Raw genomic sequence first — 27,495 nt, 5'->3', positions numbered from 1 at the left:
AGAGGGAGCCCCATGCCGCATGGAGCTGGACACGGGTTCAACTCTATCCATAATCTCGGCCCGAACATTAAGGGAACTGTGCCCTAATGGGGGTCCCAAACTAAGGCCGGCCCCATTCACCCTCCGGGACTTCCAGAAACGTAAGGTCCCTACAATGGGGGTGGGGACCTTCAGGGTGCAATATCGAGGGCGAAAGCAACAATTGGACTTGCTGGTAGTTAAGGGCCCCTACGTTAGCTTACTGGGACTGGCATGGTTTGGACCTCTGGGGCTAGCCGTTACCGGGGTGAACCGCACTAGCTTACAAGTGGACGTGGACGCCATATGCAAAGAGTTTCCAGGGGTTTTCGATGGGGCATTGGGACGATATACAGGACCCCCCATTGCCCTACAGCTAGACCCCGCTGTACGACCCATCAGGCACAAGGCCCGCCGGGTCCCGTTCGCCCTGAAACCCCGCATAGACGAGGAATTGGACCGACTCGTGGAGCAAGGAGTGCTGGAGCCGGTGCCCAACGCCCCCTGGGAAACTCCAATTGTCACACCCGTCAAGCCTAACGGTTCGGTCCGCATCTGTGCAGACTACAAATGCACCATAAACAAGGCTCTCACAGCCCATGCATACCCAGTGCCAGTGGTCAGCCATGTCCTCGCCACCCTGGCTGGGTCAAAAATCTTTGGCAAACTGGACTTGGCCCAAGCGTATCAACAGTTGCCTGTGGACGAAGCCACAGCAGAGGCTCAGACGATTGTGACGCACAGAGGGGCATTCAGAGTTAAGCGGCTGCAATTTGGCGTTAGCGTGGCACCAGGCATATTCCAGAATCTAATGGACTCTCTCCTTAAAGGGATTCCTGGCGTCACCCCCTTCTTCGATGATGTACTGATCGCCGGGCCCACACCAGAGGAATTTGAGGACCGCCTCCGCTCCGTCCTGCACCGTTTCCAGACGGCGGGCCTCAAGGTGAAGCGGGAAAAGTGTTTACTGGGAGTGCCGCAGGTGGACTTTCTGGGATTTAAGGTGGACGCAGAAGGGGTCCATCCAACCGGTGACAAGGTACGGGCCATTTGTGAGGCCCCAGCGCCCAAGAGCAAGCCCGAACTTCAGTCATTCTTGGGACTATTGAACTTTTACCATGCCTTTCTTCCGCATAAGGCAGCGGTAGCGGAGCCCCTACACAGACTCCTAGATAAAAGGGCCCCTTGGGTGTGGGGCCAGCGACAAAGGGCCGCATTCCAGGCAGTCAAGGACTTGCTCGTCTCGAACTCGGTCTTGGCACACTTCGACGAGAGGCTGCCAGTGGTGCTGGCATGCGACGCCTCTCCCTATGGCATCGGCGCTGTCCTGGGACACCAACTCCCGGATGGAAGAGAGGTGCCGGTGGCATACTTCTCCCAGACGCTTGCTGCAGCCGAACGAAACTACTCACAGATTGACAAGGAGGGTCTGGCAATCGTGAAGGGCGTAAAAAAATTCCATGATTTCTTGTACGGGCGGCCCTTTACCATAGTGACTGACCACAAGCCGTTGCTTGGCCTGTTTGCCCCTGAGAAGCAGACCCCCCAAGTGTTGTCTCCACGTGTCCTCAGGTGGTCAATTTTCCTTGCCGGCTACCAGTATGCACTAATCCACCGCCCTGGGAAGGCGATGGGCCACGCAGACGCCCTCAGCAGGCTACCACTACCAGAAACAGGCCCCGACCCAGCGCCTGCGCAAGAGGTTATGACCCTGGAGCTGCTTCCCGACCGACCCATTCAGGCACAAGAAGTTGCGCACCATTCCACAAAAGATAGGGTCATCTCCCGGGTCCTGGACTGGGTGTGGCGAGGATGGCCCAGCAGCAGCCCCGGGCCAGAATTCGCTGGCTACACAAACCGCAAACATGAACTGTCGGCCCACAAGGGGTGCCTGTTATGGGGAAGCAGGGTTGTTGTTCCCCAGCCCCTCCGCAAAAGGGTCCTCACAGCCCTACACGAGACACACCCAGGGGTAGTGAGGATGAAGGCCCTTGCCAGGAGTTATGTGTGGTGGCCGGGGATTGACAGAGAGATAGAGGCCTGGGTCCAACACTGCCAGACCTGCCAAGAATCCCGCCCGGATCCCCCAAGGGCCCCAGTCCAGCCCTGGGAGTCCGCCCGACATCCATGGTCACGCTTGCACGTGGACTTCGCTGGCCCCTTCCAGGGAAAAACATTCTTCATAGTGGTGGATTCCTACACCAAATGGCTGGAGGTCGCACTGGTACCGTCCACTTCTACGGCGGCAGCCATCCGGGTACTACGTAAGCTTTTTGCAACCCACGGGCTCCCTGACACCCTCGTCTCGGACAATGGAACCGCATTCACGTCAGAGGAGTTCCAGACCTTCACAGCGCAGAACGCCATCCGCCACATCCGCTCAGCACCATTCCACCCTGCCACCAATGGCCAAGCGGAGCGCATGGTGCGGACCACCAAGGACAGCCTCCGCCGCATGACACAAGGGGACTGGGAATACCGCCTTGCCGCATTTCTTCTAGCACAGCACAGCACCCCAAGCACAACGACGGGCCGGAGCCCAGCTGAACTACTAATGGGCCGGCGCCTTGCAACTAGACTGGACCGACTTCACCCCGACAGAGCTCAGGATGAGGTAGTGGTGGGGAAAGGCAGGAACCCCCGGACATTTGTGGCCCAGGACGCAGTGTACGCAAAGAATTTTGGGGCAGGCCCAGCATGGGTACCCGCCACAGTCACCAAGGTGACCGGTCCCGTGTCGTACGAGGTACTAACGGAAGGGGGGCAATGTTGGCGCCGCCACTGCGACCAGCTACGGCGACGATTCCCAGGAGGAACCCGGGAGGAGAGCGGGACAGAGGGGTCCCAAGGGGACAGCAGGGCAGTGAGGCCTGTAGAGCGAGAGGGGTGGGCAGGGGAAGCAGAAGCAGTAGGCACAGAGGGGCGCCCCGAGGCTGGAAGGACACCGGAACCAGAGCCACAACCTAGTGGTTCAGTGGCGCCAGACCAGACAGCCCCGGCACAGCCAGCAGCCTCGGAACACGAGCCAGAACCAGAACCCCTGACCAAGGAACACCCCAGGCCACAACGCACACGGAGGCGGCCAGCAGACCTTGGGGACTACGAATGCAACTTCCCGGGCAGGACTGGAACTTAGAGGGGAGGGGTGTTATGTACTGAGCTGAATCCTAGAACAATAGGATTCAGAAACAGCAGGAGCTACCCAATCCAACTCCAGGTGGAAGTGAATCCGCAACCTGATTGGCCTGCTGGAGCAGCCAATCAGGCGGCTGGCAGAAGTGAATCTGCTACCTGATTGGCCTGTAGGAGCAGCCAATCAGGCTGCAGGCAGAAGTCAATCCACAATATAATTGGCCCACAGGTGTAGCCCTGAAGTAGCCAATCACGCAAGGCCCATTGTGTAAATAATGTATATAAGCAGATGGTTTTGGGAAAAGAGCCATTCTTCTTCTCCTCTTCTCCTTGATGACTATGAGCTGAATAAAGAGCATGAAATTCACTCTCGACTCCGAGTACATTTCAATTATCATACTCAGGCCTGATCTGAACACAAAGGAGCAGATGATGACCAAAAATTAAGCATGACATTTAATTATTAGTACTAGAGATATGGACAAATTCTGCACCAGAATATGGACCGGACCCCTAGAGGAGGAGGATTACACTGTAGGTGTGAAGCTGAATGAGCAGCCCCAATATTGTTCTGTTTTAATATGCCACTCCATCCCAAAATAAGCTTTGAGCTACTCCAAGTAATATATTTTATAACCAACAGACTTGTCTCCTTTTAGATTCATATTTCTTTCCATTCAAATCCATTGTTTTAACTGAACCTTCTTCCATTCATTTTCACCCCAGGTATCCCCCCCCCTCTCTCTCTCTCACACACACACAGAGAGAGACAGACAGAGAGAGCGCCACATGAGGGGGTAAACCTTCAAATCTGTCTTAGAAAACAAACAGAATTGTTTAGGATTTAAGATTTAAGATTTTAACCGCCCTAGTTAAAAATGAGAAACAAGACTACCTGACCTAGCTTGCAAGAATAAGTGATCTTGTACAAAGCTGAAGTAAGGGATGAGCAGTTTTATTTAGAAATGCTAATACATGTTGCTTGTACTTTTTCATTTTCAGTGGTCCTTGTGTGTAAAATTATGCATAAATATTTGCTGCATTCTGCAGGTCACCAGAGTCTCCATGACGCCCATAATGTTTGGAGAGTCTTCATGTGCTTAAATAAAAAGAGATTTCAAGGTGAATCTGAGTGTGGTAGTTGATTTCCACAACAAAACTAAAAACCAGGCCATGCCAAATCATGTACGTGAACCTCTTGCGCTAGAGAGCTCACCATCGTGTTTCCCCCAAAGCTTCGCCTTGGCACATGACAGAGTTACTTCCACATCATACACTGAGAGCGCTCTTATACCAACACTCTTGTCTCCCCCCCAAAATTAATATTAATAATAATGAGATCCTGAAAGTTGTTAGGTGACCCCTCAGAGATATTTGTGTTAGAAAACACCCTGGGGTGCCCCTGCAAGGCCCCGAAACTCCGAGCGTCCTCCAGTGAGCATAACATTGGAGAGGCATTCCCCCTTCTCTCCAGTGTGCCCCAGCGACATAAATCAACTGATTTAGGAACACTAACCTTCTTCCTTAACACAGCAAGAAAGGTGAGACATAGTAGATCTAAACTACTATTTATTTACATACTGTATACAGAGTACAGCATGATGTCGACCGTTCTCTTTCAGCTCCGAGAGAAGCAACAGAAGTGAAAGTACATTCCAAAAGTGCACATAAAGCGGAAGAGATAAGGTGGTCTTCCTGTTCTCACACTCTACTCAGACAGTCATGTGAATTATACTACGGTAATCACAAAATGCAGCCTCGGTGGACTGATTTACTAACAATTTGATCTGGTGATGCTGTTCTTCAATGCCAGTCCAGTCCAAAGTAAGACCACACCCACCCACAACGTAATCCTAGGTGCAGGGGCTGACCTGGGCTGTACTGCTGAAACCTGGATGTGTTAGCTGGGTGGACAGGACAATATTCAGATCAACTGGATAGTCAGTACAGGCCTGCCAGTGGGGTCAAAGGGCTGTGTGTTGTTGCTATTGTCCATAAAAACATCACCTGCTTTAACAAAAAAACTTGGAGTGGGTTAAGAGGGTTTGTTGGGCTGAGGAACAGACAGGAATGCCGATGGTCTAGCAACCACCCAGACCAAGGCAACTCTATAGTATATAACAGCTCTGCTGAGAGAACGGCACTACTTGCTCTTTTGTTAGTGGTCTGATATTCAATGTGTTACTAAAGCCTTTAAGAGCTTTGGGCCAGTTTATGTGAGGGATTGCCTTACCCATCCTTTATTCTCTCATCTGCTTCAAACTGCGGAACTGGCAATGTTATAAGTGCTACAGCATACTCATTCTGCACTTGTAAGTTGTTGATCCGTAAGCTGGCAACACATGTACTTTGGAACTCCTTGCCTTTTGACACTTCAACTGAATTCTTTTCAGCACCTGACAAAACCATTTTGGTTTAATGAAGCCTATTGGGAGGTTTAGAAATTTGCGTGTACTTTAATCTACGTTTAGCATAACTGTTGAACTATACTTCGAATCTTCAAAATAGATGTTTGCAGCTTTGTCTTTCATTGAGTTTTAATATTTTAGTTGGTTTTTGTAAGCAACTCAGAGGGTCTGTCTATAATAAAGTGCTATATTAATTTTGTTTAAAGTAAAAGGAGAGATTTAGACAAATTCATGGAAGCAGATATGGCTGTCGTCAGCTACTAGTCCTTATGGATATGTTCTCCCTCCACGGTTGGAGGTAGGATGCCTCTGAATACCGGATTGGAGAATCACATGTATAGAAAGGGCTACTGTCCTCACCTCCTGTTGTGCATTAAAGTAATAGCACAGCCAAGTATGTATTGTAATATAGAGTTTATTGTACAGTATTGTATTACAGAGTTTATTTGAATGTACAAGTTCCAGCGGGAACGTCTATCATTTGCTGGTTCAGAGTGCAGGATTTGGATCCGCTGCCGGATTGGTTTCCGTTGGAGGGAATCCTTGCCTTTGGTTCCCGCCAAAATGTATCTTTCCCCTGCTAGTTCTCTGTCACTATACAAGCCCCAGTTTTCCCCATTCCCTGTGTTCTGGCTCTTACCTGTTCTTTGAAGTAAAGAGATGTTGTACCAGACCCTCGCCTCCAGTTTCTTATTTGCACTGAGCTGAAATCACTGAAGACCCACTACACAACACCTCCTTCTTGTGAGCTTCCCATTAAGCCACCTGGTTGCCCATTATGGAAAGAAAATGCTGGGCTTTATGAGCCTTTGGCCTGATCACCTTTCTCCCTCCACAAACCATGTCACTACCATATCTACGCGAATCTAATATGCCATCAAATCTAATGCGCACCTCAATTTTCAAAACCTTGAAACCAAAAAAGTATTTGTTGGCAAATGTAGATGCGCCATCAAATCTAATGTGCACCCTAATTTCATGGTGTCATTTGTCAAAAAAAACGTGTGCATTACATTTGAGTAAATACAGAATCTTGAGTAAACATATTTTTCTCATTGTTCTTCCTTTTACAGTTATCAGAGCCACAATCCCCAGAGTCCACCCTTCAAATATTGCCTTTGGTAACAATTATGTAAACATCACAATCAAGGGCAGCAGGAGGTGATTTACTCCACAGTGCCTGAAAGGTTTCATGTATAAAATATCTCGTGTGCTACAGAGTTCTTGGGGCCAAGATATAGAGCAGGTGAAGGAGAAAGATAGGTCTCTGTGAAGGTTAATCAGAAAACAGGAATCTGTGTTCTAGGTTGTGGAGTCTCCTTTCCTGGAGGTTTTTAAGCAGCGTTTGGATGGCCATCTGTCATGGATGCTTTAGTTGAGATTCCTGCATTGCAGGGGGTGGGACTAGGTGACCCTTGGGGTCCCTTCCAACTCTACAGAACTCTATGGTTCTATTCCTACCCTACCTAGAGAAGTTTGCAGGGATTGAAACTGACACCTTCTGAGTGCAAAATAGATGTTCTACCTCTGAGCTATGGTCCGTTCCCTTTGGCCTGAAGCCACAGCTGGACACCCCCCCCCTGCATTTGTCACATCACTGCAACCTCTGTCATTCAGGTGTTTGGGGTTTCTTCCGATCAGCTGGCTATGGATTTGGGAGGACCAGTCAGGAGGGAAGTGTAGAAGAGAGTCCAAGGATGATAACACTGGACCTGTGGCTGCCTCTTGCAATCTCTGGGATGCAGCAGAAGGCAAAATGCCCGCTGAATCTCATCAGGGATAAAAAAAAAATTCTTGCTGTGAATTATTACCGGCCAGGAGACCACCTCATTACTGGAGTCGTATCTTCAGGATTAATTGGAGGTCAATATCCCTTCTCCTTTTCCAGCACCCCCTTAAGCAGGCTTGAGTCGTAAGTAATGCTGTATCGATGTATTTCTGCTTCCTACCTACCCTCCAATTCTCCTGTTATACCAGGGTCATTTCTGGCACCCCTGATAGATCACTATCCCTTGTTTGTTGGCTTGTTTCCCTTTAATTCTGAGCACCATGACCAATGAGGAGGTGTGTATACTTGAAAAATCTGGATAGGAGTATAATTTTAAACAAAAACAACAAGTACCCTCTTTGCTTTCTAAACTCTGCTATGAAACTTATGGAAGCTGGGATTGGCATTTCTTGGGCTCTGAACATTAATGGAACATTGCTTCTTAGTTTTCTCTTTTAAATCTCTTGGTTTTTTTCTATTTTAAATCAGAACCAGTGAGGGTGGTGAATGTCCTGTGTGAGTGCCTGGAGGCGGTTGGAGGATGGATGGCGGCTAACAGATTGAGGTTGAATCCTGACAAGACTGAAGTACTGTTTTTTGGGGGGGACAGGGGGAGGGCGGGTGTGGGTGACTCCCTGGTCCTGAATGGGATAACTGTGCCCCTGAGGGACCAGGTGCACAGCCTGTGAGTCATTTTAGACTAACAGTTGTCCATGGAGCCACAGGTTAATTCTGCGTCCAGGGCAGCTGTCTACCAGCTCCATCTGGTACGCAGGCTGAGACCCTACCTGCCCGCAGACTGTCTCACCAGACTGCTCTGGTTATCTCCCACTTGAACTACTGCAATGTGCTGTATGTGGGGGCTACCTTTGAAGGTGACCCGGAAACTGAAATTAATCCAGAATGCGGCAGCCAGACTGGTGACTGGGAGCGGCCGCCAGGACCACATAACACCGGTCCTGAGAGATCTACCTTGGCTCCCAGTACGTTTCCGAGCACAATTCAAAGTATTGGTGCTGACCTTTAAAGCCCTAAACGGCCTCGATCCAGTATACCTGAAGGAGCGTCTCCACCCCCATTGCTCAGCCCGGACACTGAGATCCAGCGCCGAGGGGCTTCTGGCGGTTCCCTCACTGCGAGAAGCAAACCTACAGGGAACCAGGCAGAGGGCCTTCTTGGTAGTGGCACCTGCCCTGTGGAACGCCCTCCCATCAGAAGTCAGAGAGATAAACAACTACCTGACATTTAGAAAATGCCTAAAGGCAGCCCTGTTTAGGGAAGTTTTTAGTCTGTGCTATTTTAATGTATTTTTATGTGTGTTGGAAGCTGCCCAGAGTGGCGGGGGAGACCCGGCAAGATGGGCGGGGTACAAATAATAAATTATTATTATTATTATTGATCTTTTCATTTGGTGAAAAGCATTGTTTCAATGTGTTTTACAATGTTATTTAAGTAATAAATTCATTGACAGTGCCCTAAACTTAACTTTTAATAATAATAACTAGATGATGATGATGACAATGATGATGTATCAAATACTGTGGGGTGTGTTTGAGCTGTGGTTTTTCTGTAGTGAGTAAAGTAAAATTCATTTTCTCAGTATGTATCATGGATCCTTGGGAAAGGTTGAATGCTCAGTCTATGTTCCTTGGCATGAAAAGTGAAGAGTTTTCCCACTTTCAATCTAAAATAATCTCCTGGAAGTTTATTCACAGAATTACCGTAGTGTCCCTGGATTGATTCACTGCCCTTGTTGGGAGATAGAGGAGAGGCTGCTTCTCTCATGGAAAAAAGCAAATGATAAGGCAACTCTCCTTCCACAATGAAAGGCAGGCTCCTCCTCTATAACTGGGTGCAACAACAGTTGGAGAGAATTGCACGACTCCTTTCCCCCCAGGTACAATGTAATCTACGCAAACTACATATGTCTACTATGCTCAGGCAGGTGCAAAGCAGCCTGTGGGTGCAATTTGACTTCATGGACTTTTTCTCAGGTGCTCAACATAGCTACAATATCCTCACTTGGATATTGTGAGGATATGCTCTTCCCGGAGCCCCACTACAGACATGTAAATCATTATTTGGTGACCAATTTTTGTGAGATATATAATGCCTGGAGTGGTCCTATGATAAACTGACAGCTATCAACCATTGGATCTGGTGGAGCAGCCAAGGAGGTCTATGGAAAAGGGCTGATTAAGGTTATGGCAACCTTGAGATTAGGAGACTCATGCTGTGCTATCTGAGCTATCCCAAAGCAATGCGACTTTCATTTTCACTGAATTGAGGGTGACAATGTGACACATTTTTTTTGCAGTTGGGTGACTGGGAGAGATTGGTACATCCTTTCCTTCCCACTTGCCGTTCAGGAGATAAATCATAACCCCCAGCTCTTAACCAACACCACTCTTGGCTACAGCATCCATGATACCTTTTTTGATGGAAGAACAACTTCTGATGGCTTGACCAACCTCCTTGTGGGTGGGGTAATCAACATTCCAAACTATAGCTGTGGAAGATGGAAAAATCTGCTGGCTATCCTTGAAGGGGGGAAATCCGACATCTCCATGCACATTGCAAACATCCGTCTGTTTCTCAAGCACCTTCCTCAGACTGCAGTGTGCATCCCAACAGGTATTAGGTGATGAACAGATCCAGCAGGGTCCCTGTCAGGGATCCTGCTTCCCTTAGCCTCACTTGTTTCCACAAACAAGAACACATGCCTATCTTTCTGTAATTTCTTCACTGCCACCAATTGCCCCAGAATAGTTCAAAATCTCCTAGTAGTGTTTTTATTAGGCTTGGGCATGAGATGGGCTCCACCACCAGCCCTTCCTTCAAGTTTGTGTCCTGCTCTTTGGGGAGCACATCACCTCCAAGACTAAGATGAGTAATTAAAGTAAAGTAAAGGGGGCCCTGACCATCAGGTCCAGTCGTGTCCGACTCTGGGGTTGCGGCGCTCATCTCGCTCTATAAGCCGAAGGAGCCGGCGTTTGTCCGCAGACAGCTTCCGGGTCATGTGGCCAGCATGACAAAGCTGCTTCTGGCGAACCAGAGCAGCACACGGAAATGCCGATTTACCTTCCCGCCGGAGCGGTCCCTATTTATCTACTTGCACTTTGATGTGCTTTCAAACTGCTAGGTGGGCAGGAGCTGGGACCGAACAATGGGAGCTCACCCCGTTGCAGGCATTTGAACCGCCAACCTTCTGATCAGCAAGCCCTAGACTTTGTGGTTTAACCCACAGCGCCACCTGAAGATGAGTAATTATTTCACTTAATTCTGCTGGAAGGAGGGGGACTATTGAATCCATTCACCACAAAAACAACCAAAGAAAAAACAAATCACATCAAATACAAAAAAAATGTTATATATAAAATAAAGTTCTTCCATACGTTGAGACTTCCGTCATCCTCAGTATGGGTCGTTGGTAGCTATAATCTTTGTAGCATCCAACATTGCAGAAGTTAATCAAAACATGTCACAGTTTTCATATGTGAACAATGTTCTTTTAAATATAATCTGTATATATCCCATTATTTGTTAAACTTTTGGTTTGTCTGGTTCCTGATTTTTTCCTGTAATAATAATAATAATAATAATAATAATAATAATAATAATAATAATATTTTTTGGCATCTTTGCCAATTCGACATAATCAAATAATTTCGCCTGCCACTCCATTTTAGTTGGTATTTTGTCTCCCTTCCAACATTCTCTGGTCTCCCAGCAGCCTATGGTCAGGAATAATGGGAGGTGAAGTTGAGTGATATCTTGAGGGAGCCTGGTTGGGCAAGTTTGTATTGGAGAGCTTTGATTAATGTTTGGCAGATCCCTGAAATGTTTGTATGACTTGAACTGTGTTCATTTTATGGATTAAATGTGTTTGTATGTGCGTGCATGTTGATTTTGTACGTGCATGTTGATTTTCTCCTTCCTTCCTCTGAGATGTTGAATAGGTTTGCCTCTTAAGCATTCAAGTTATTGATTGTTGAAAATCTGGGGGCTGTAAGTGGCATGGTCCCAATGTTTTTAATTATAAACAATTTAAACACCTAATAAATACATCATTTGTTTAGCCTATCTGCAGCCCCCCCCCCCCGGATCTCCAAGCATCCTCCGGTGAGCATAGCTCTGCAAAAGGCACCCCCTTCTTCTTCAGGGCGCTCCAGCGACATAAACCAACTTGATTTATGCACACTAGCCTTCTGGCTTAACACAGCAAAAGAAAGAGGCATTGTAGTTCTAAACTACTATTTATTTCATAGAATCATAGAATCATAGAGTTGGAAGAGACCACAAGGGCCATCCAGTCCAACCCCCTGCCAGCAGGAAACACCATCAAAGCATTCTTGACATATGCCTGTCAAGCCTCTGCTTAAAGACCTCCAAAGAAGGAGACTCCACCACACTCCTTGGTAGCAAATTCCACTGCCAAACAGCTCTTACTGTCAGGAAGTTCTTCCTAATGTTTAGGTGGAATCTTCTTTCTTGAAGTTTGAATCCATTGCTCCGTGTCCGCTTCTCTGGAGCAGCAGAAAACAATCTTTCTCCCTCCTCCATATGACATCCTTTCATATATTGGAACATGGCTATCATATCACCCCTTAACCTTCTCTTCTCCAGGCTAAACATACCCAGCTCCCTAAGCAGTTCCTCATAAGGCATAGTTACATATTATTTACATAATATTTAAAGAGAAATGCATAATGGCATCTGTTCTCATCAGCTCCGAGAACAAAATAGAAGGACGTAAAAGTGAAAGTACAGTTTCACAGTCTCACACCGGAAGAGAGATAAGACAGTCTTCCGTTCTCACGCTCCACTCAGACAGGCGTGTGAAATATACCAATCATAAAATCAGCATTGGGGAGCATGAAATCCTAACAGCCTTTGTTCTTTCTCTATACATGCACTATGTTGTTTTATGATGTGGCAACCCTTCACTCAAGAAAGAAAAATAATTCCTAATGAAATAGAATTATTAATGGATGGTAATTAGTAATGGAAAGCTGGAAGTCAGCCCGGAATGGCAAAATGCCAGTGAAAGATGGTGGAGTCGATTGCGCAGCAAGAATTAAGTTCTCGGATTGGGGGGGGGGGTAAGGCTCTGGGATTACTGCAAAGTGTGGAAAAGCTATTCTGTCTGGACACACACACAGATATATATATATATATATATATATATATATATATATATATATATATATATTCACTCTCTAGCTGCAGAACATTTAGTTTTTGTCTCTGTCGGAGACACCCATCTGGTCTTTCAAGGTTGTTCAGATAATTAAGAATATTGAAATAAAGAACTAGGCTAGAGGTCTTCCTAGGAGCATGTCCAGTTTCAAAGGTGGAGGGAGGCTTTCCACCCTCAGAGCCCAGAAGTGGCTCCTGCCTTGGGGCAGCTGGTGGATTTGAAGAAAGTTGACCCTTAACACTCTCGGTTTGGGACCAGCCTGAACCTCCTTCCACATTATACTCAAACATATTGTTTCTCCCCTGTGTCATTTTGGGGACAGCATTCTACACACACTTGAACCACTGTGCCACCCCCCCCCCAGCACATTGCTTTGAGATGCTCTGGTACAGCCCCTTCTTCCCTGTGCCCCCTTCCCTCCTCATGCAAGACGTGCAGCTGGGAACAGAGCCTTTCCTGGTTATGCCACTAACCACCCCTTTTATTTCTCCTGCCACCAAACATATCTATACACAATATATCTATAAATCAAAAGAATAGATGAGGGTTTCAAGATTACCTTCAGCATATAAGTAGGTACTTTCAGTCTTTCTGTGTCTTCATGGTTCCATTATTGCAATTATAACAGTGGGAGTTATGCTGCTGTTCCTATAATATTAATCTAACTCTGCTTCCAAAGCAATCTCAGCTCCACTTTGTGCAACTCTCCATTCCCAGATACAAACATTTCCAACTCCCTCCACCAAACACCAAAACCAGCTCACTCTGAGTCCATCCTCATTCAGAAGCAACACTCCAGACTCACACACTCCCCCTCCCTATCTAACAATACATTAAATATTATATTATGCTTACTATTGTGAAATGTTACCTTCATTACTTTAAATACATGTCTAGACAATGTTACATACAAACAACAGAAGCTCACATACGCTGCATGCATTTAAGATTGATTTCCTGGGTTAAACTTGCTTGCTTGAAAAACCTCAGGGGCTTGAAAGAAGAATTTTAATGGACTATTGGATAAGATCTGGATTTTGTTAAATAAGAAAGCAGAGACAATCAGAGAAGGAGACTTTCTGAGTCTGAAGCATGGGAAGTCAATTTTAAATTTGTATAATTTGGCAAGAGATTTGGATTAATTGTTCAGTTGATATTTGTATAACTTGTATAGTTTGGAAATGGATTAGATATTTAAATTGGAAAATCTAATAAAATGTTTATTTAAAAAAAGATTGATTTTCTGTTATTGATGTGAGAGAAATTGTCAACTTGGGGAAAAACAGGTTCTACACTCTAAAAAGCGTTCCATAATAACCAAAGCAGAATCCACACTCCTCCTATTTAAACAATTTCTCTTCTTTGAGTTAATTGATGGCTTGCAGAGTTTCTACTCTTACAGCTCTTTCCCCTCAGAGTCTTTTGATGGTTTGTATGACTTCTACTTCAACAGAACCTCTGTCCACTTCCCTAGGACTTATATGATTTCTCCCCTGTATGAGTCCGTTGGTGTTTCCTAAGGTTTCCACTCTGACTGAAGCTCTTTCCACACTCCATGCATTTAAATGGTTTCTCCCCAGTGTGAGTCCGTTGGTGTATTCTAAGGTTTCCACTGTGACTGAAGCTCATTCCACACTCCATGCATTTAAATGGTTTCTCTCCTGTGTGTGTTCGATTATGTGAATTCAGTTTCTCACTCCTACTGAAGCACTTTCCACACTCTATGCATTTAAATGGTTTCTCTCCTGTGTGAGTTTTTGTATGTCTTCTAAATCTTCCACTATCGGTGAAGCTCTTTCCACACTCCATACATTTAAAGGGTTTCTCCCCCGTGTGACTCAGTTGATGAATTCTAAGCTGTCCACTCTGACTGAAGCTCATTCCACACTCCATGCATTGAAATGGTTTCTCCCCCGTGTGACTCCGTTGATGAATTCTAAGCTGTCCACTCTGACTGAAGCTCATTCCACACTCCATGCATTGAAATGGTTTCTCCCCAGTGTGAGTCCGTTGGTGTTTTCTAAAGTTTCCACTCAGACTGAAACGCTTTCCACACTCCATGCATTTAAACGGTTTTTCTCCCGTATGACTCCGTTGATGTTTTCTAAGTTCTCCATTGTTAGTGAAGCACTTTCCACATTCCATGCATTTAAATGGTTTCTCCCCTGTGTGACTCCGTTGATGAATTCTAAGGTTTCCACTCTGACTGAAGCTCTTTCCACACTCGATGCACTGAAATGGTTTCTCCCCCATGTGACTCCGTTGATGAATTCTAAGGTGTCCACTCCGACTGAAGCTCTTTCCACACTCCATGCATTCAAAAGGTTTCTCTCCTGTGTGAATCCCTTGATGAATTCTAAAGTATCCACTCCGACTGAAGCTCTCTCCACACTCTATGCATTTAAATGGTTTCTCCCCCATGTGACTCCGTTGATGTCTTCTAAGGTGTCCACTCTGACTGAAGCTCTTTCCACACTCCATGCATTTAAATGGTTTCTCCCCCGTGTGAATCCGTTGATGGTTTCTAAGGTGTCCACTCTTACTGAAGCTCTTTCCACACTCCATACATTTAAATGGTTTCTCTCCTGTGTGAGTTCGAAGATGTGAATTCAGTTTCCCACTCTGACTGAAGCACTTTCCACATTCCATGCATTTAAATGGTTTCTCCCCCGTGTGACTCCGTTGATGAATTCTAAGGTGTCCACTGTGACTGAAGCTCTGTCCACACTCCATGCATTTAAATGGCTTCTCCCCTGTGTGATTCCGTTGATGGATTCTAAGGTTTCCACTGTGACTGAAGCTCTTTCCACACTCCATGCATTGAAATGGTTTCTCCCCTGTGTGAATCCGTTGATGGTTTCTAAGCTGTCCACTCTGACTGAAGCTCTTTCTACAATCCATGCATTGAAATGGTTTCTCCCCCATGTGAGTCCGTTGATGAATTGTAAGCTGTCCACTGTGACTGAAGCTCTTTCCACACTGCATGCATTTAAATGGTTTCTCTCCCATGTGACTCTGTTGATGACTTCTAAGGTATCCACTGTGACTGAAGCTCTTTCCACACTCCATGCATTGAAATGGTTTCTCCCCCGTGTGAATCCGTTGATGGTTTCTAAAGTGTCCACTCCGACTGAAGCTCTTTCCACAATCCATGCATTGAAATGGTTTCTCCCCCATGTGAGTCCGTTGATGAATTCTAAGTTTTCCACTGTCAGTGAAGCTCTTTCCACACTCCATAGTTTCAGATTGTTTATCCTCTCTCTTTTCACACTCCATGTATGGTTTCTTTGTTTTTCCTATTGGACATGGCCCACCAGAATTTTAACTGCCTTCTCCATTTTTTTTCCGACTGGGGTGGGTGGGGCGGAGAGAGAAAATCCTACTTGGTTTCTAGGAAGAGAACAAAGGAATATTACACACATCAATTGGCACTTGCTCTTATTTTAACATATCGTACATTATCTCCTGTCCTCCATAAGTTCCAGATTTTTAGGAAAGGCAAATGAGATAATGTTCAATAATGGTAATGCATCATCAGTCCCTCCTAACACTTAATAAACTTTAATGAAACAGCATGTGGGGTTTAATTTTTATAAAAAGTGGTTTCTCACAGGAAAGGGAGCTGCTCTATGTCCATGAACCTGCCCACTGTTCATCAGGGTTTTAAGTTCATCATGAAGTTCTTCATTCTCTGCACAATAATTCTCCACCCCTGCCGAGTGTGGGCACATTGGATTTATAGTGTTAGGGTCTAGATAAAAAATAAAAATAAAATAGAAAAAGTCCTTCCAGTAGCTCCTTAGAGACATACCAAGTTTGTCATTGGTATGAGCTTCCGTGTGCATGCACACCTCTTCAGTTACACTGAAACAGAAGTCACCAGACCCTTATATATACTGGGAGGGGAGGGGAGGGGTATTACTCAGAAGCATGGTGGGAGTGGGTGATTGGCTGATAGGTGTGGTAAACCTGTTGACGACCACAGATTGGTCTAGATACCAATCATAATCCCTGGGAAATTTCTCAAGAACCCTTAAGATCCAGTTTCACCTACTCCCAAATAACACTGAGCCCTAGAGCAGGCTTTCTCGACCTTGGGTCCCTAGATATTGTGGTACTACAATTCCCATCATTCCTAGCCATCAGGGCCTGTAGTTACTGTTTATGGAAGTTGCAGTCCAAGAACATCTGGGGATCCAAGGTTGAGAAATGCTGCCCTAGAGGAACCTTCTATGCTGAGGTGAGGCATCTCTCACCCTCCAGTTGTGGTTGGACACAAAGTAAAGGTAAAGGGACCCCTAACCATTAGGTCCAGTCAGAGACGACTCTGGGGTTGCAACACTCAAATCACTTTACTGGCCGAGAGAGCCGGTGTACAGCTTCCGTGTCTCACCAGAGTGGTGCATGCTCTAGTTATCTCCCGCTTGGACTACTGCAATGCGCTCTACGTGGGGCTACCTTTGAAGGTGACCTGGAAACTGAAATTAATCCAGTATCAGCAGCATCCACCTCTGGCAAATCACAGAAGCGCAGGGAAACACCATTTACATTCCCGCCGGAGCGGTACCTATTTATCTACTTGCAGTTTGATGTGCTTTTGAACTGCTAGGTTGGCCGGAGCTGGGACCAAGCAATGGGAGCTCACCCCGTCGCAGGGATTCAAACCACCGACCTTCTGATCAGCAAGCCCTAGGCTCAGTGGTTAACCCACAGCACCACCTGAGTCCCATTTTGGACACAAAGTACCATCTGCCAAAGCAAGGCTGGCCCATGGCCAGGGATGATAGGAGTCTTATCTGGTTGGACACACTTTCCCCTTCTTCCCCCTCTTCTGAAAATGCTGAATATCTGTATTTCATTTCCTCCTCCTTCCATGATCTCCAAGATCTTGCTGATACAGTCCAGCTGCACACATTCCCAAATAATCCTGCACCATTTACTTCCCGAGGCTGCTGTATTGTGTCTGAGACACTGGCAATGGGACAGCCCCTTCCACTGGAAGAGAGGATAGAGGGTTAAATCAGGGCAGGCCAAATGGCACTCAGCTCAGTCCCCTCCTTGCCCCTCTCTGCATCTGCTGCCTGAGGGGGCTGCCTCAGTCTCCCTCACGGTGGAGCAGGCCCTGAGAACAGCCTTCTCTCTGCCCCCCCCCAATATAGGAAACGTGACAAAGAAGACCTTGGAGCAGGGGTCAGCCAACTTTTTCAGCAGGGGGCTGGTCCACTGTCCCTCAGACCTTGTGGGGGACCGGACTATTGAATTCCTATGCCCCACAAATAACCCAGAGATGCGTTTTAAATAAAAGCACAAATTTTACTCATGTGAAAACACAAGGCAGGCCCCACGAATAACCCAGAGATGCATTTTAAATAAAAGAACACATTCTACTCATCTAAAAACATGCTGATTCCCGGACTGTCCACTGGCCGGATTTAGAAGGCGATTGGGTCGCATCCAGCCCCCAGGCCTTAGTTCGGGGACCCCTACCTTGGAGTGTCACCGTGGAACACAACAACAACAACCACGAAATCCCAACATTCCAAGAGTGGAATGCTAAATTAGTAGAATTTATGAACTTAGCTAAGATGACTGCAACTATAAGAAATGTTCCCATCCCAAACAGAAAATTAAAAGCGAGTGGAAATATGTGGAGGATTATCTGAACAAAGAAGGTATTGAAATGAAATTGGTGATTTGCTTAAATTGAGATACGCAAAGGACGAAGTATCCAAAAGATGAATCAAAATAAAACATCATTGGTGGGTGTTTTTTGTATGAATAGGTTAGGAAAGCGAGTTAATAGAAATTAATAGAGGAAGTGATATACAAACTGTTATAAGAATTTTAAGGTCATATATATATATATAATAATTGTTCATAAAACATGTACATGAATGTACAGAAACATGTCTGAAGCAGCACAGGAAGACAGGCCTGACTGACACCATTTTGACTCTCTCTCTCTGACCAGGTGTTCCTCTGCAAGGAAGAAGGGGGGGTGGGGGAACCTTCTCATTGTCTCAGGAATTAAAGTGATACCTGGGTGCCAGACAAAAGGGTGTGATTAACTTGGCTGGGAAACAGGGAAATGTAAATATCTCTCTTTTTTGTTGATTAGGTTTTGGGGGCAGGGGGCAGGGTCCAGGATGCTCAGATTTCTGCCACCAGACCTCCCCATTCATGATGTACCTATGATGAATCTAGGGAGGGGGGGTCTTGGGCTACACCCCTTCTGTGACATATGGATGATGCTTCTGGGGGTGGGCTGAAACCAATTTCAAATTTCTTTTTAAGGGCAGGACACCTTTGTTTGGGGTTCCTTCCTTGTTCTCCTGTGTGAGAGGAAGGACCCTGTTGCAACAGCGAAAATAAAGGCTTTGCTTCTCAAACTTCTCTGGTTGGCCTCTGTTATATTCTCCAACCGATGGAGAACCCAAAAAGGGAATAAGGGCAGATTTTGCCTATATCAGATGGCGACCACTTGAGGGACTTTTCGGTTACCCGGATTCTGGGGGCGAGGAGGGAATGATGCTCCAGCGCGCACCAGGCATTTTGCCAGGAGGAGCAGCAGTCCTGCATTGGTCCCAGGGTCTGGAAATAACTGGAGTTCTGGCGGGGCTAACCAGAGGAAGCAAAGTTTTATCAGGCCGGCCTTAAAACAACCAATCAAGAAGGAATCAAGAATCAAGAAGGAATCAAGAAGGAAACAGAGTGCGCTTGCGGAAGTGAGTATTAATAGGTTAACAAGGACACATTGGGTGAGCTAAGAACCACAGCAACTAAAAATCTATTTCTCCTCTTGGACTATTCTTTTCTACTCTCCTCTTTGGACCTTAGTTGCAGCAAGGCTGCCAGGCACAGTTATAAAGTAGAACTAATGTCCAGGGCAACAGTCTTTACGTTAAAACGCAGAGCTTAGAAAGACTGTCCCAGCTCCCTTCTGCCAACCTGAGCAGAAGTCTGAGCCAACTGTCGCTTTTCTACCAATCTGGGAATCTGGCTATCCCAGCTCTGTTTCCTATTCCTCTATTCTTAATCTTCAGGTGAAGCTGCCCCAGAACGCAAGGTCACCTGTTCTTTTCCAAACCTTTTTTTTTTTCAAAGACCAACCACCTGGCATTGCATACGCAAGCGTCCAAGGCAGGTAGTCTTTTTCCGTAGTAAGTAAGAGGCAGGGAAGTTGCTGTGGAACCCTCAGGCAATTGATGACCAGTGGGAGGGTTCCAACAGGGTTTTAGCTGCACCAGCCGCCTAGTAGTTAGTGCACGCAAACGGTAGGCAGGAACACCACTAGAACGTGGGGGTGGGTCATAGACTCGGAAGGTTAGTGTGTCCAGGAGAAAGGGTCGGGGACCCGAACTGCAGTATAAAAAGACAGAAGTAAAATGGGTGTAACCCACTCTAAGGAATTCCTTTCCCAGACTCCCAACCGAGGCAAAGCACAACTGAGGCTTGGCTCCGGTAAGGACTTTGAGGATGAAAGTCCACTCCAATTCGTTCTCTTAAATTGGCACGAAATCCCCGGGGCGGACAAGCTTGAAGGGAACCAATTGCAAAAAACTTTGTAAAAAAAAAAACATTGGGTTCGATTTACTATGGACCACCCAGATGAGGGGAAATGGCTACCAGGAGGTTCCTTTAACATACAGAGAATCTCCACTTTAAAATTAACCCTGGTGAACTCTGAATGGGAAAAGTTTTGTGAGGAATCCTGCAAAGTATGTTATGGTATAAAATTATATATGTTTGCATGTTACATGTTGTCTGTGTTGTCTGTTACGTGTATGTGCGTCTGTTCCTTGTGTCTGCTATAGTTCGTTGTTTCCCTTAAAGTAAATGAGAGATGTAATCCAGGTTTAGGAAATTAGGGGTTTGTGCTTAAAATTTGGCCATGACACCCACAGACTGCCTTTTTTAAGCACGCATAGTTTAAAATAATATAATAATAAGGCAAGCTTGCTTAAATAATCTTATGTAAGGGCTTGATCAACCCCAAAACATGGCAAATATTTAAAAGAGTGGAGGTAGTGTGTAAAGGTTTGTTTTAAAGAGGCTGTAGAAGGCCATTTTTTCCTCTCCAAAAGTAAAAAGAGGGGCCAGGATGAAGGAAAATAAATGCTTGCTCAATGCTTTGAAAATATTTTAAACTTGAAAATGTTCATTTCATAAACTCCAGCTATAAGTGGATAAGAGATGTACTCAAGGTTTAGAAATGTTATGGGGTGTGTTTAAATTGGCCACAACATTCATAGACTGCCTTCTTAAGTGTGCATAGTTAAAACTGCCAACTTGTTTAAATTTCTAGTATAGAAACAATGTTGAACCGATCAATCTTAAACATTATAAATATGAGAATGAGGTGTGCAAATGTTTGTTATTGAGAGAGGCTCCAAAGGGGAGTCCTTCTCCAAGTGACTAGAGGAATATTGAGTAAAGGAAAATTGAACAGCTATTCCAATAAAGGTGATTTCTTTGTCAAAAGTAGAGCTTCCATAGCCAGAAATTGTCTATCTGAGTCTAGTTTTAACTTCAATTGTGTTGGGCTCCTGATATCAGTCTCTTAAGGAAAAAACTCATCTGCTAAAGGGTTCTGTATAAAGTTGGTATTTTCATTCAAATCTTGTAAATCCTGTATCTTAGAGGGTTAGACTAAATGACCTCAGGGTCCCTTCTAACCCCCATTTTAGAGCTATGTGAAAGGCAATGTGTCTGATGTGGTGATGGGTTGAAATTCAGCCCAGCTCTGCTATTTTAAGGTCATATATATATATATATATATATATATATATATATATATATATATAATAATTGTTCATAAAACATGTACATGAATGTACAGAAACATGTCTGAAGCAGCACAGGAAGACAGGCCTGACTGACACCATTTTGACTCTCTCTCTCTGACCAGGTGTTCCTCTGCAAGGAAGAAGGGGGGGTGGGGGAACCTTCTCATTGTCTCAGGAATTAAAGTGATACCTGGGTGCCAGACAAAAGGGTGTGATTAACTTGGCTGGGAAACAGGGAAATGTAAATATCTCTCTTTTTTGTTGATTAGGTTTTGGGGGCAGGGGGCAGGGTCCAGGATGCTCAGATTTCTGCCACCAGACCTCCCCTTTCATGATGTACCTATGATGAATCTAGGGAGGGGGGGTCTTGGGCTACACCCCTTCTGTGACATATGGATGATGCTTCTGGGGGTGGGCTGAAACCAATTTCAAATTTCTTTTTAAGGGCAGGACACCTTTGTTTGGGGTTCCTTCCTTGTTCTCCTGTGTGAGAGGAAGGACCCTGTTGCAACAGCGAAAATAAAGGCTTTGCTTCTCAAACTTCTCTGGTTGGCCTCTGTTATATTCTCCAACCGATGGAGAACCCAAAAAGGGAATAAGGGCAGATTTTGCCTATATCAAAACAATCGGAAGTAGTTTTAATATTTAATGTTTCCTTTCCTTTTCTTCTTTTTGTCTTTTGTTGAGTGATGGATTTTTCATCTTTTATTTTTCTTTCTTGTCTATGATTGTAATATTTTAAAGAATTTAAATTAAGCTTATTTTATTTAAACAACAACAACAACAACTGGTTGTAAGTCACTTTGGGCTGCCCTGGGATAGAGAAAGATTCAATAAATAAATTCAATAGATTCATTAAATAAATAAATAAATAGTAGTAATAATTACACAGGCTGGGGGGGGGAGGAACCCCGCTCATTTCCATAACAATCTTCCCAATTCCTTAAATCCCACAGATTTAAGAGATCTGAAACAGTAGGAATAATGGAAACCTGGTGGAATGGAGAGAAAGAGTTGGGCACAGGTAGGAACCCTTTAGATCAGGGGTGTCAAACTCAAATTTATCGGGGGCCGCATCAGCAGTTTGGTCACCCTCAAAGGGCCGGTTGTATCTGTAGGACTATGTGTCCACTCTTTATTATCATAAATTATTGTCACTGCATTCAATTATTACTGTTTTTTGTAATAATGTAAGTAATAACTAGCTCTGAAAGCAGAAACATAGTCAGAATAATGGCAAGTAGATATTCAAATGTACAATTATTGTACAATTTATTGAAAAATGATTTTTGGTAACTGCACTGGGTGGTGGAGGCTCGCTAGGGTTTCATGCAGGACCTTTGCAGAGCTACTAGTACCTGGAGATGCTGGGGTCCTTCTGCATGCAGGACAGATGTTCTGCCAGTGAGCCACCACCCTTCACCAAAGGGACTGGCTGAGGTTGACTCACTGAAGCTGCTCTCCTGGTTCCAGGGTTTAAGGGCCAGAAGTATAAAGCAGCATCCTATGTTTCTGAGGAGAGGGAGAGGGAGAGGGAGAGGGAGAGGGAGGGGAGGGGAGGGGAGGGGAGGGGAGGGGAGGAAGAAAGGAAGGAAGGAAGGAAGGAAGGAAGGAAGGAAGGAAGGAAGGAAGGAAGAAAAGAGGCAGTGGGAGGGAGAGAGGAAGGAAGGAAGGAAAGATGGGAGAGAAAGAAGAGTAGCAAATAAGGAAGAGAATAAAGAAGGAAAGAAAAAGAAAGAGGGAGAGAAGACAGAAAGGGAGAAGGAAGGAAGTAGAGGGAAAGAAAGTATAATAATGAGGGAGAGGAAGAAAGTTGGGAAGGACGGAAGGAAGAAAGGAAGGAAGTAAGGAAGAAAGAAAGAAAGAAAAGAGGGAGCAGGAGGGAGAGAGGAAGGAAAGAGGTGAGAGAAAGAAGAGTAGGAAAGAAGGAATAAAGAAGGAAAGAAAAAGAAAGAGGGAGAGAAGACGGAAAGGGAGAAAGAAGGAAGGAAGGAGAGGGAAAGAAAGAATAAGAATGAGAGAGAGGAAGAAAGAAAGGGAGGGGGGGTCGCCGCCTTGATTCAGCGCCAGAAAAGAGCACGAAGGGACCCAGGGGCAAAAAGCATTTCCCCGGCCCCAGCTGTTTGTCGGCGCTTTGTTGGCGCGGCGCTTCAGCAGCAAGGTCCCACTGCTGGGTCCCGCTGGCTGGGGCGCTCGGCGGGCCACATGACGAGGTCTGGCGGGCCGGATTTGGCCCCCGGGCCTTGTGTTTGACACCCGTGCTTTAGATGCTTCTCCAGAGAATTACAGGCATGTGGGTGAGACTGTAGTTGCCAAGACAAAAGCTGCTAAGGGTGGAAATAATAAAGTGGGCTTCCTTCCTTTCCTTTCCCCCCCAATGGTTAGACTCCCTATAACAGCCCCCAGCGCCCCATGCAGCTGCTGATCTGGGACTTATGGCAGGGCAATGGAGGAGAGGGTGGGTGGATCAGGCCTCCTGTTCAGGGATCTCTCCCTGGTCGACTTGAAGTCATGGCAGATTCCTGGGCAGGAGGGAGAAGTCAAGGCAGGCAGCCCCCAAGTCTCTCTCTCTTTCTCCAAGATGGCTTCGATCCCTCCCCCAGGGATGCTTCCCTCCCTCCCTCAGCCCCCCAACTTCCTCTGCCCTCCTCCCTCCACCCCCGAGTTTCCCCTTTGCACAGAGGCCCCCCTGGCCGGCTCACCCTTCTTGCCAAATCTCTCCCAAGCGTTCCCACTTCTCTATCCGGAGGAGCCTCACAAGAAGAGCAGGGAGGGGGGAGGGGAGGGGAGGGGAGGGGAGGGGGGTCTCTATCCAGGCCTCTCTCGCCCCCTTTAACCCTTCCATGGACTCCCTCTCTCTGAGTCTCCAAACAAAGGGGACCCCCCAAGGCACCCCTCGGCACCTACGCGGAGCCAGGATCGCGGAGGCAAAAGCGCCCCAGGGAGAACTCAGAACTCGCAGAGAGACGCGGAACTGGGGCCTCGGTTCAAGTCTCAGCCCTTTTGGGGGGCCCTCCCATTTCATTCTCGCAAAAGCCCCCACTTTTGCGGGGGGGGACAGGACAGCTGAGCATCTCGGATGGGGCACTGCAAAGTCCCCCCGCCCTCGCTATTCTATTCCGATTTCCGTTCCTGTAATATAAAGGGCCAAATCCTGCCCTCCCTTCCCAGCTGCCTTGTTTGCTGATTCAGGGGGAGGAAAAGCACATCCTTCTCCCCCTCCCCACACCTCCAAATCTCCCCACCCGCCAAAAAAATATTTTGCACCTTTTTTCCCCTCCTCCTGCTCTTCAGACCTCCTCCTCTTCTGGGAATATGGATGGCGGGCCCCCCCTCCAACCTTGGCTCCCCCCTCCAAAATTTCCTGCCTATCTAGGAAGCGGAGCTCACTGACCCTTGGGGAGGGATGAGTGACGCCTCCCTCCCAGAACACACAAACTCTCCTCCTTCCAAACAAGCTCCGTTATCCTGTTTCTTTCCTGAGAATAATTTCAGCTCTCTTCCCCCCCCCCCGGGTATGCCCATGCTCCTTCAGGTATACAGGACCTGAGAAGGTCCAGGTTCGATCACCGGAGACAACAGGGAAGGAGACCCCCCACACCTCCGAAAAAGTCCCCCGGGAGAGGGGGGGTGAGGATCTGGTCATTTTCACACCCACTTCTGCAAAGTAGACCGGAGTTGTTATGCGCGTTTGGGGCTTGGAACAGTGACTTATGACAATCCAATATGGTGTTATCCCTTGACATTTTGTGTGTGTGTGTGTGTGTGTGTGTGTGTGTATCCGCTTATTTTATGTGAGCTGCTTGGAAGACAGCTTTGGTTCAAAGGCAAGATTGAAATACAATCATTTTCCCCCCATTCGTAACAAAGAGATATTCCACCGCCCCTCCTCTCCATGGGCTGGCGATCTCCGAGCAAGGCGGGCGGCGGCTCAAGAGAGCGCTAGCTTTTTCCTCAGTCAGGGCGAACCTCCTGACTTGCCAGCGGCCGGACGCAATGCCAGGGACTAGCACCGTGGCCAGTTTGAAGCGGCTCGCCGAGGAGTTTCCGCGCGCATTCGCCGCCGCCACCGCAACAACGAAGGAATTGGGGAGGTGCTTTTCGCCGGGCCTCTGGGCGCCGCCCACCGCCCACGTTTGGAACGGCACACCAGGCAACATCTCGCGGCACACTAGTGTGCTGCGGAACAGCGGTTGAAAAACACTGATCTAGACCAACCCCCTGCAAGGCAGGAATCTGAGCTAAAGCCACCCAACCTCTGCTGAAAAACCTCCAAGGAAGGAGAACCCACCACCTCTCATGGGAGTCTGTTCTCCTGCCAAACAGCTCTTGCTGTCAGAGAGGGTTTCCAAATGTTTCGTCAGAATCTCCTTTCTTGCAACTTGAAGCCATGGGTTTGAGTCATACCCTACAGCCCAGAATAGTTACAGTATTATTTATTTTTGTTGCTGCTTCACCCTATGGACTCATGTTAAGCTAGTGGTCCACCAAGACCCCTTGATCCTTTTCACATGTCCTGCTAGTAAGCCAGATGTCCCCCATCCTCTATTTGTGCAGGTGGTTCTTCCTGCCTAAGTCCGGGGCCTGACATTTGTCCCTGTTGAAATTCATTCTGTTACTCATTTTGTTATGCAAGGACATGCCCCAGCGGAGCTGCTATTCCTGTTACAGCAAATCTCAGGGGAGCATTAATAGGGCAAGTTGTGCCCAAATTCTCGGTCCTCATTTTCCTGAGCAGTGGATCTCTGGCTGGGCAGGATCTGTTCTGCCTCAGACTGCAGGGGAGGCAGCTCACAGGATGGACTGCTCTCCAGTGCACCCATTTTCCCAAGGGAGGAGGGCTCTGGCTGGACATCTCCTCCCCGCTGACTTGGTTTCCTCCCCCAAGTGGTGGAATCAATGTGTCCCAGAAAACAGGGTCTTCCTTGCAGGCTGAAATGGTGCAGCCCAGATACAGGCAAAACCCTTGGGGGTGTGGAGGAGGCAGAGAGTTTGGCTTCTCCCTCCCTCCCTTCCCCACCCCACCCCTTTGAGAGCACTTGTGAATGGGTGAGTTCAACCGTTCCTGGAAAGAGCTCTGAAAAGAAGTGGCCACACCAGCTCCATGTGCCCCTATGACGTTCAAAGGAAACTTCCTGTTGGCTGCCTCAATGCTCAGAGATGGCTCCTGCCTCCAGGCAACTTGTGGCTTTGTAGAAAGTTGACCCTTAAGTTTGGGACCTGCCAAATGCACACTATGGACATCCATAGGGTTTCTCCCCTATGTGTGCTATCTTGGCGATAATCTGATATGACCTTATAGTGAAGCATTTAACACACACTTAGGTCCCCTCCCCATTGCATCGAGGTCTCTCTGGCACTGCCCACTCTCTGCTCTGCCACCTTCCCTCCTCATGCAAGATGTGCAACTAGGAGACGAGTCCTTCCTGGTTATGCCGCTAAACAGCCCTTTTATTCCTGATGCCCCCAGAGACAAAGTTTTATCTGAACATTTCCCCCTTCACATAGCCAAGAATGAGGAGGTGTTGTGACAATTTATAAAGTATAAACAATTGCACTTCCAGTCCGGAGCTGCCATGGTGGACAAGAGATCCCATGATAGCGGGTGCTGGGAGTGCAGAAAAGGAGGGTTTGAGAGTAATTATCCTTACAAGCCCCCCCTCCGGGTGTCGAGGATGTGAGCTCTCACTCACAGATCGTCCACTACCTGTTGCTCGCTTCTGAGATGTGGGGCTGGGAACGCTGAGTGCACGTATCAGTAACTCTCCAATGCAGTCACCATGAGAGTTACCGTAGTTCCTCTGTTTTTTAAGATAGATATGAATTTGGACTTTAAAAACAGACATGCTCTGGAAGAAGGAGACAAGATGATCTGCTAATTGAATCAGCCACTGATTGCGAGGGACTTGATTGGGAGCGGACTATCGTCGTAACCGGATTAGAAGGTGGGTGAAGGTTAACATACTCTAATAGAGGGGGATTTCCCCTGCCAGATCTAAAGATTTACTATGAAGCAGCTACATTTTGCTGGATGAAAGAATGGTTTCTGCTGGAGAATACTGATGTTTTGGACTTGGAGGGCTTTGACAATGCATTTGGTTGGCATGCATATTTATGGTATGATAAGGTTAAGGTTCATAAAGGCTTTAAAAACCATATACAGTGGAACCTCGGTTTACGAAC

At 46.7% G+C, this 27,495-nt stretch overlaps 1 protein-coding gene across 3 annotated transcripts in view; it reads right to left on the bottom strand.

Annotated features, from left to right (window-relative positions):
- Positions 1 to 11,563: 11,563 nt before the first annotated feature.
- The window catches only part of LOC132591276 (uncharacterized), a 52,285-nt gene continuing 36,353 nt past the window's right edge, over positions 11,564 to 27,495 (bottom strand). For 2 of the 3 annotated variants that reach the window (XM_088663930.1, XM_088663931.1), the window contains exon 2: positions 11,564 to 15,916. In XM_088663930.1, the coding sequence (XP_088520056.1) occupies positions 13,997 to 15,802 (1,806 nt within the window). In that variant the 5' untranslated portion in view covers positions 15,803 to 15,916 and the 3' untranslated portion in view covers positions 11,564 to 13,996. Of the gene's footprint in view, positions 15,917 to 24,579; positions 24,683 to 27,495 lie in introns of those variants that run through there. The other variant, XM_088663929.1, reaches the window with a different exon arrangement.

Source organism: Zootoca vivipara, chromosome 2, assembly GCF_965207765.1.
Source record: "Zootoca vivipara chromosome 2, rZooViv2.hap1.1, whole genome shotgun sequence".
NCBI lineage: Eukaryota > Metazoa > Chordata > Lepidosauria > Squamata > Lacertidae > Zootoca > Zootoca vivipara.
This window is presented reverse-complemented; position numbering and strand designations above follow the sequence as displayed.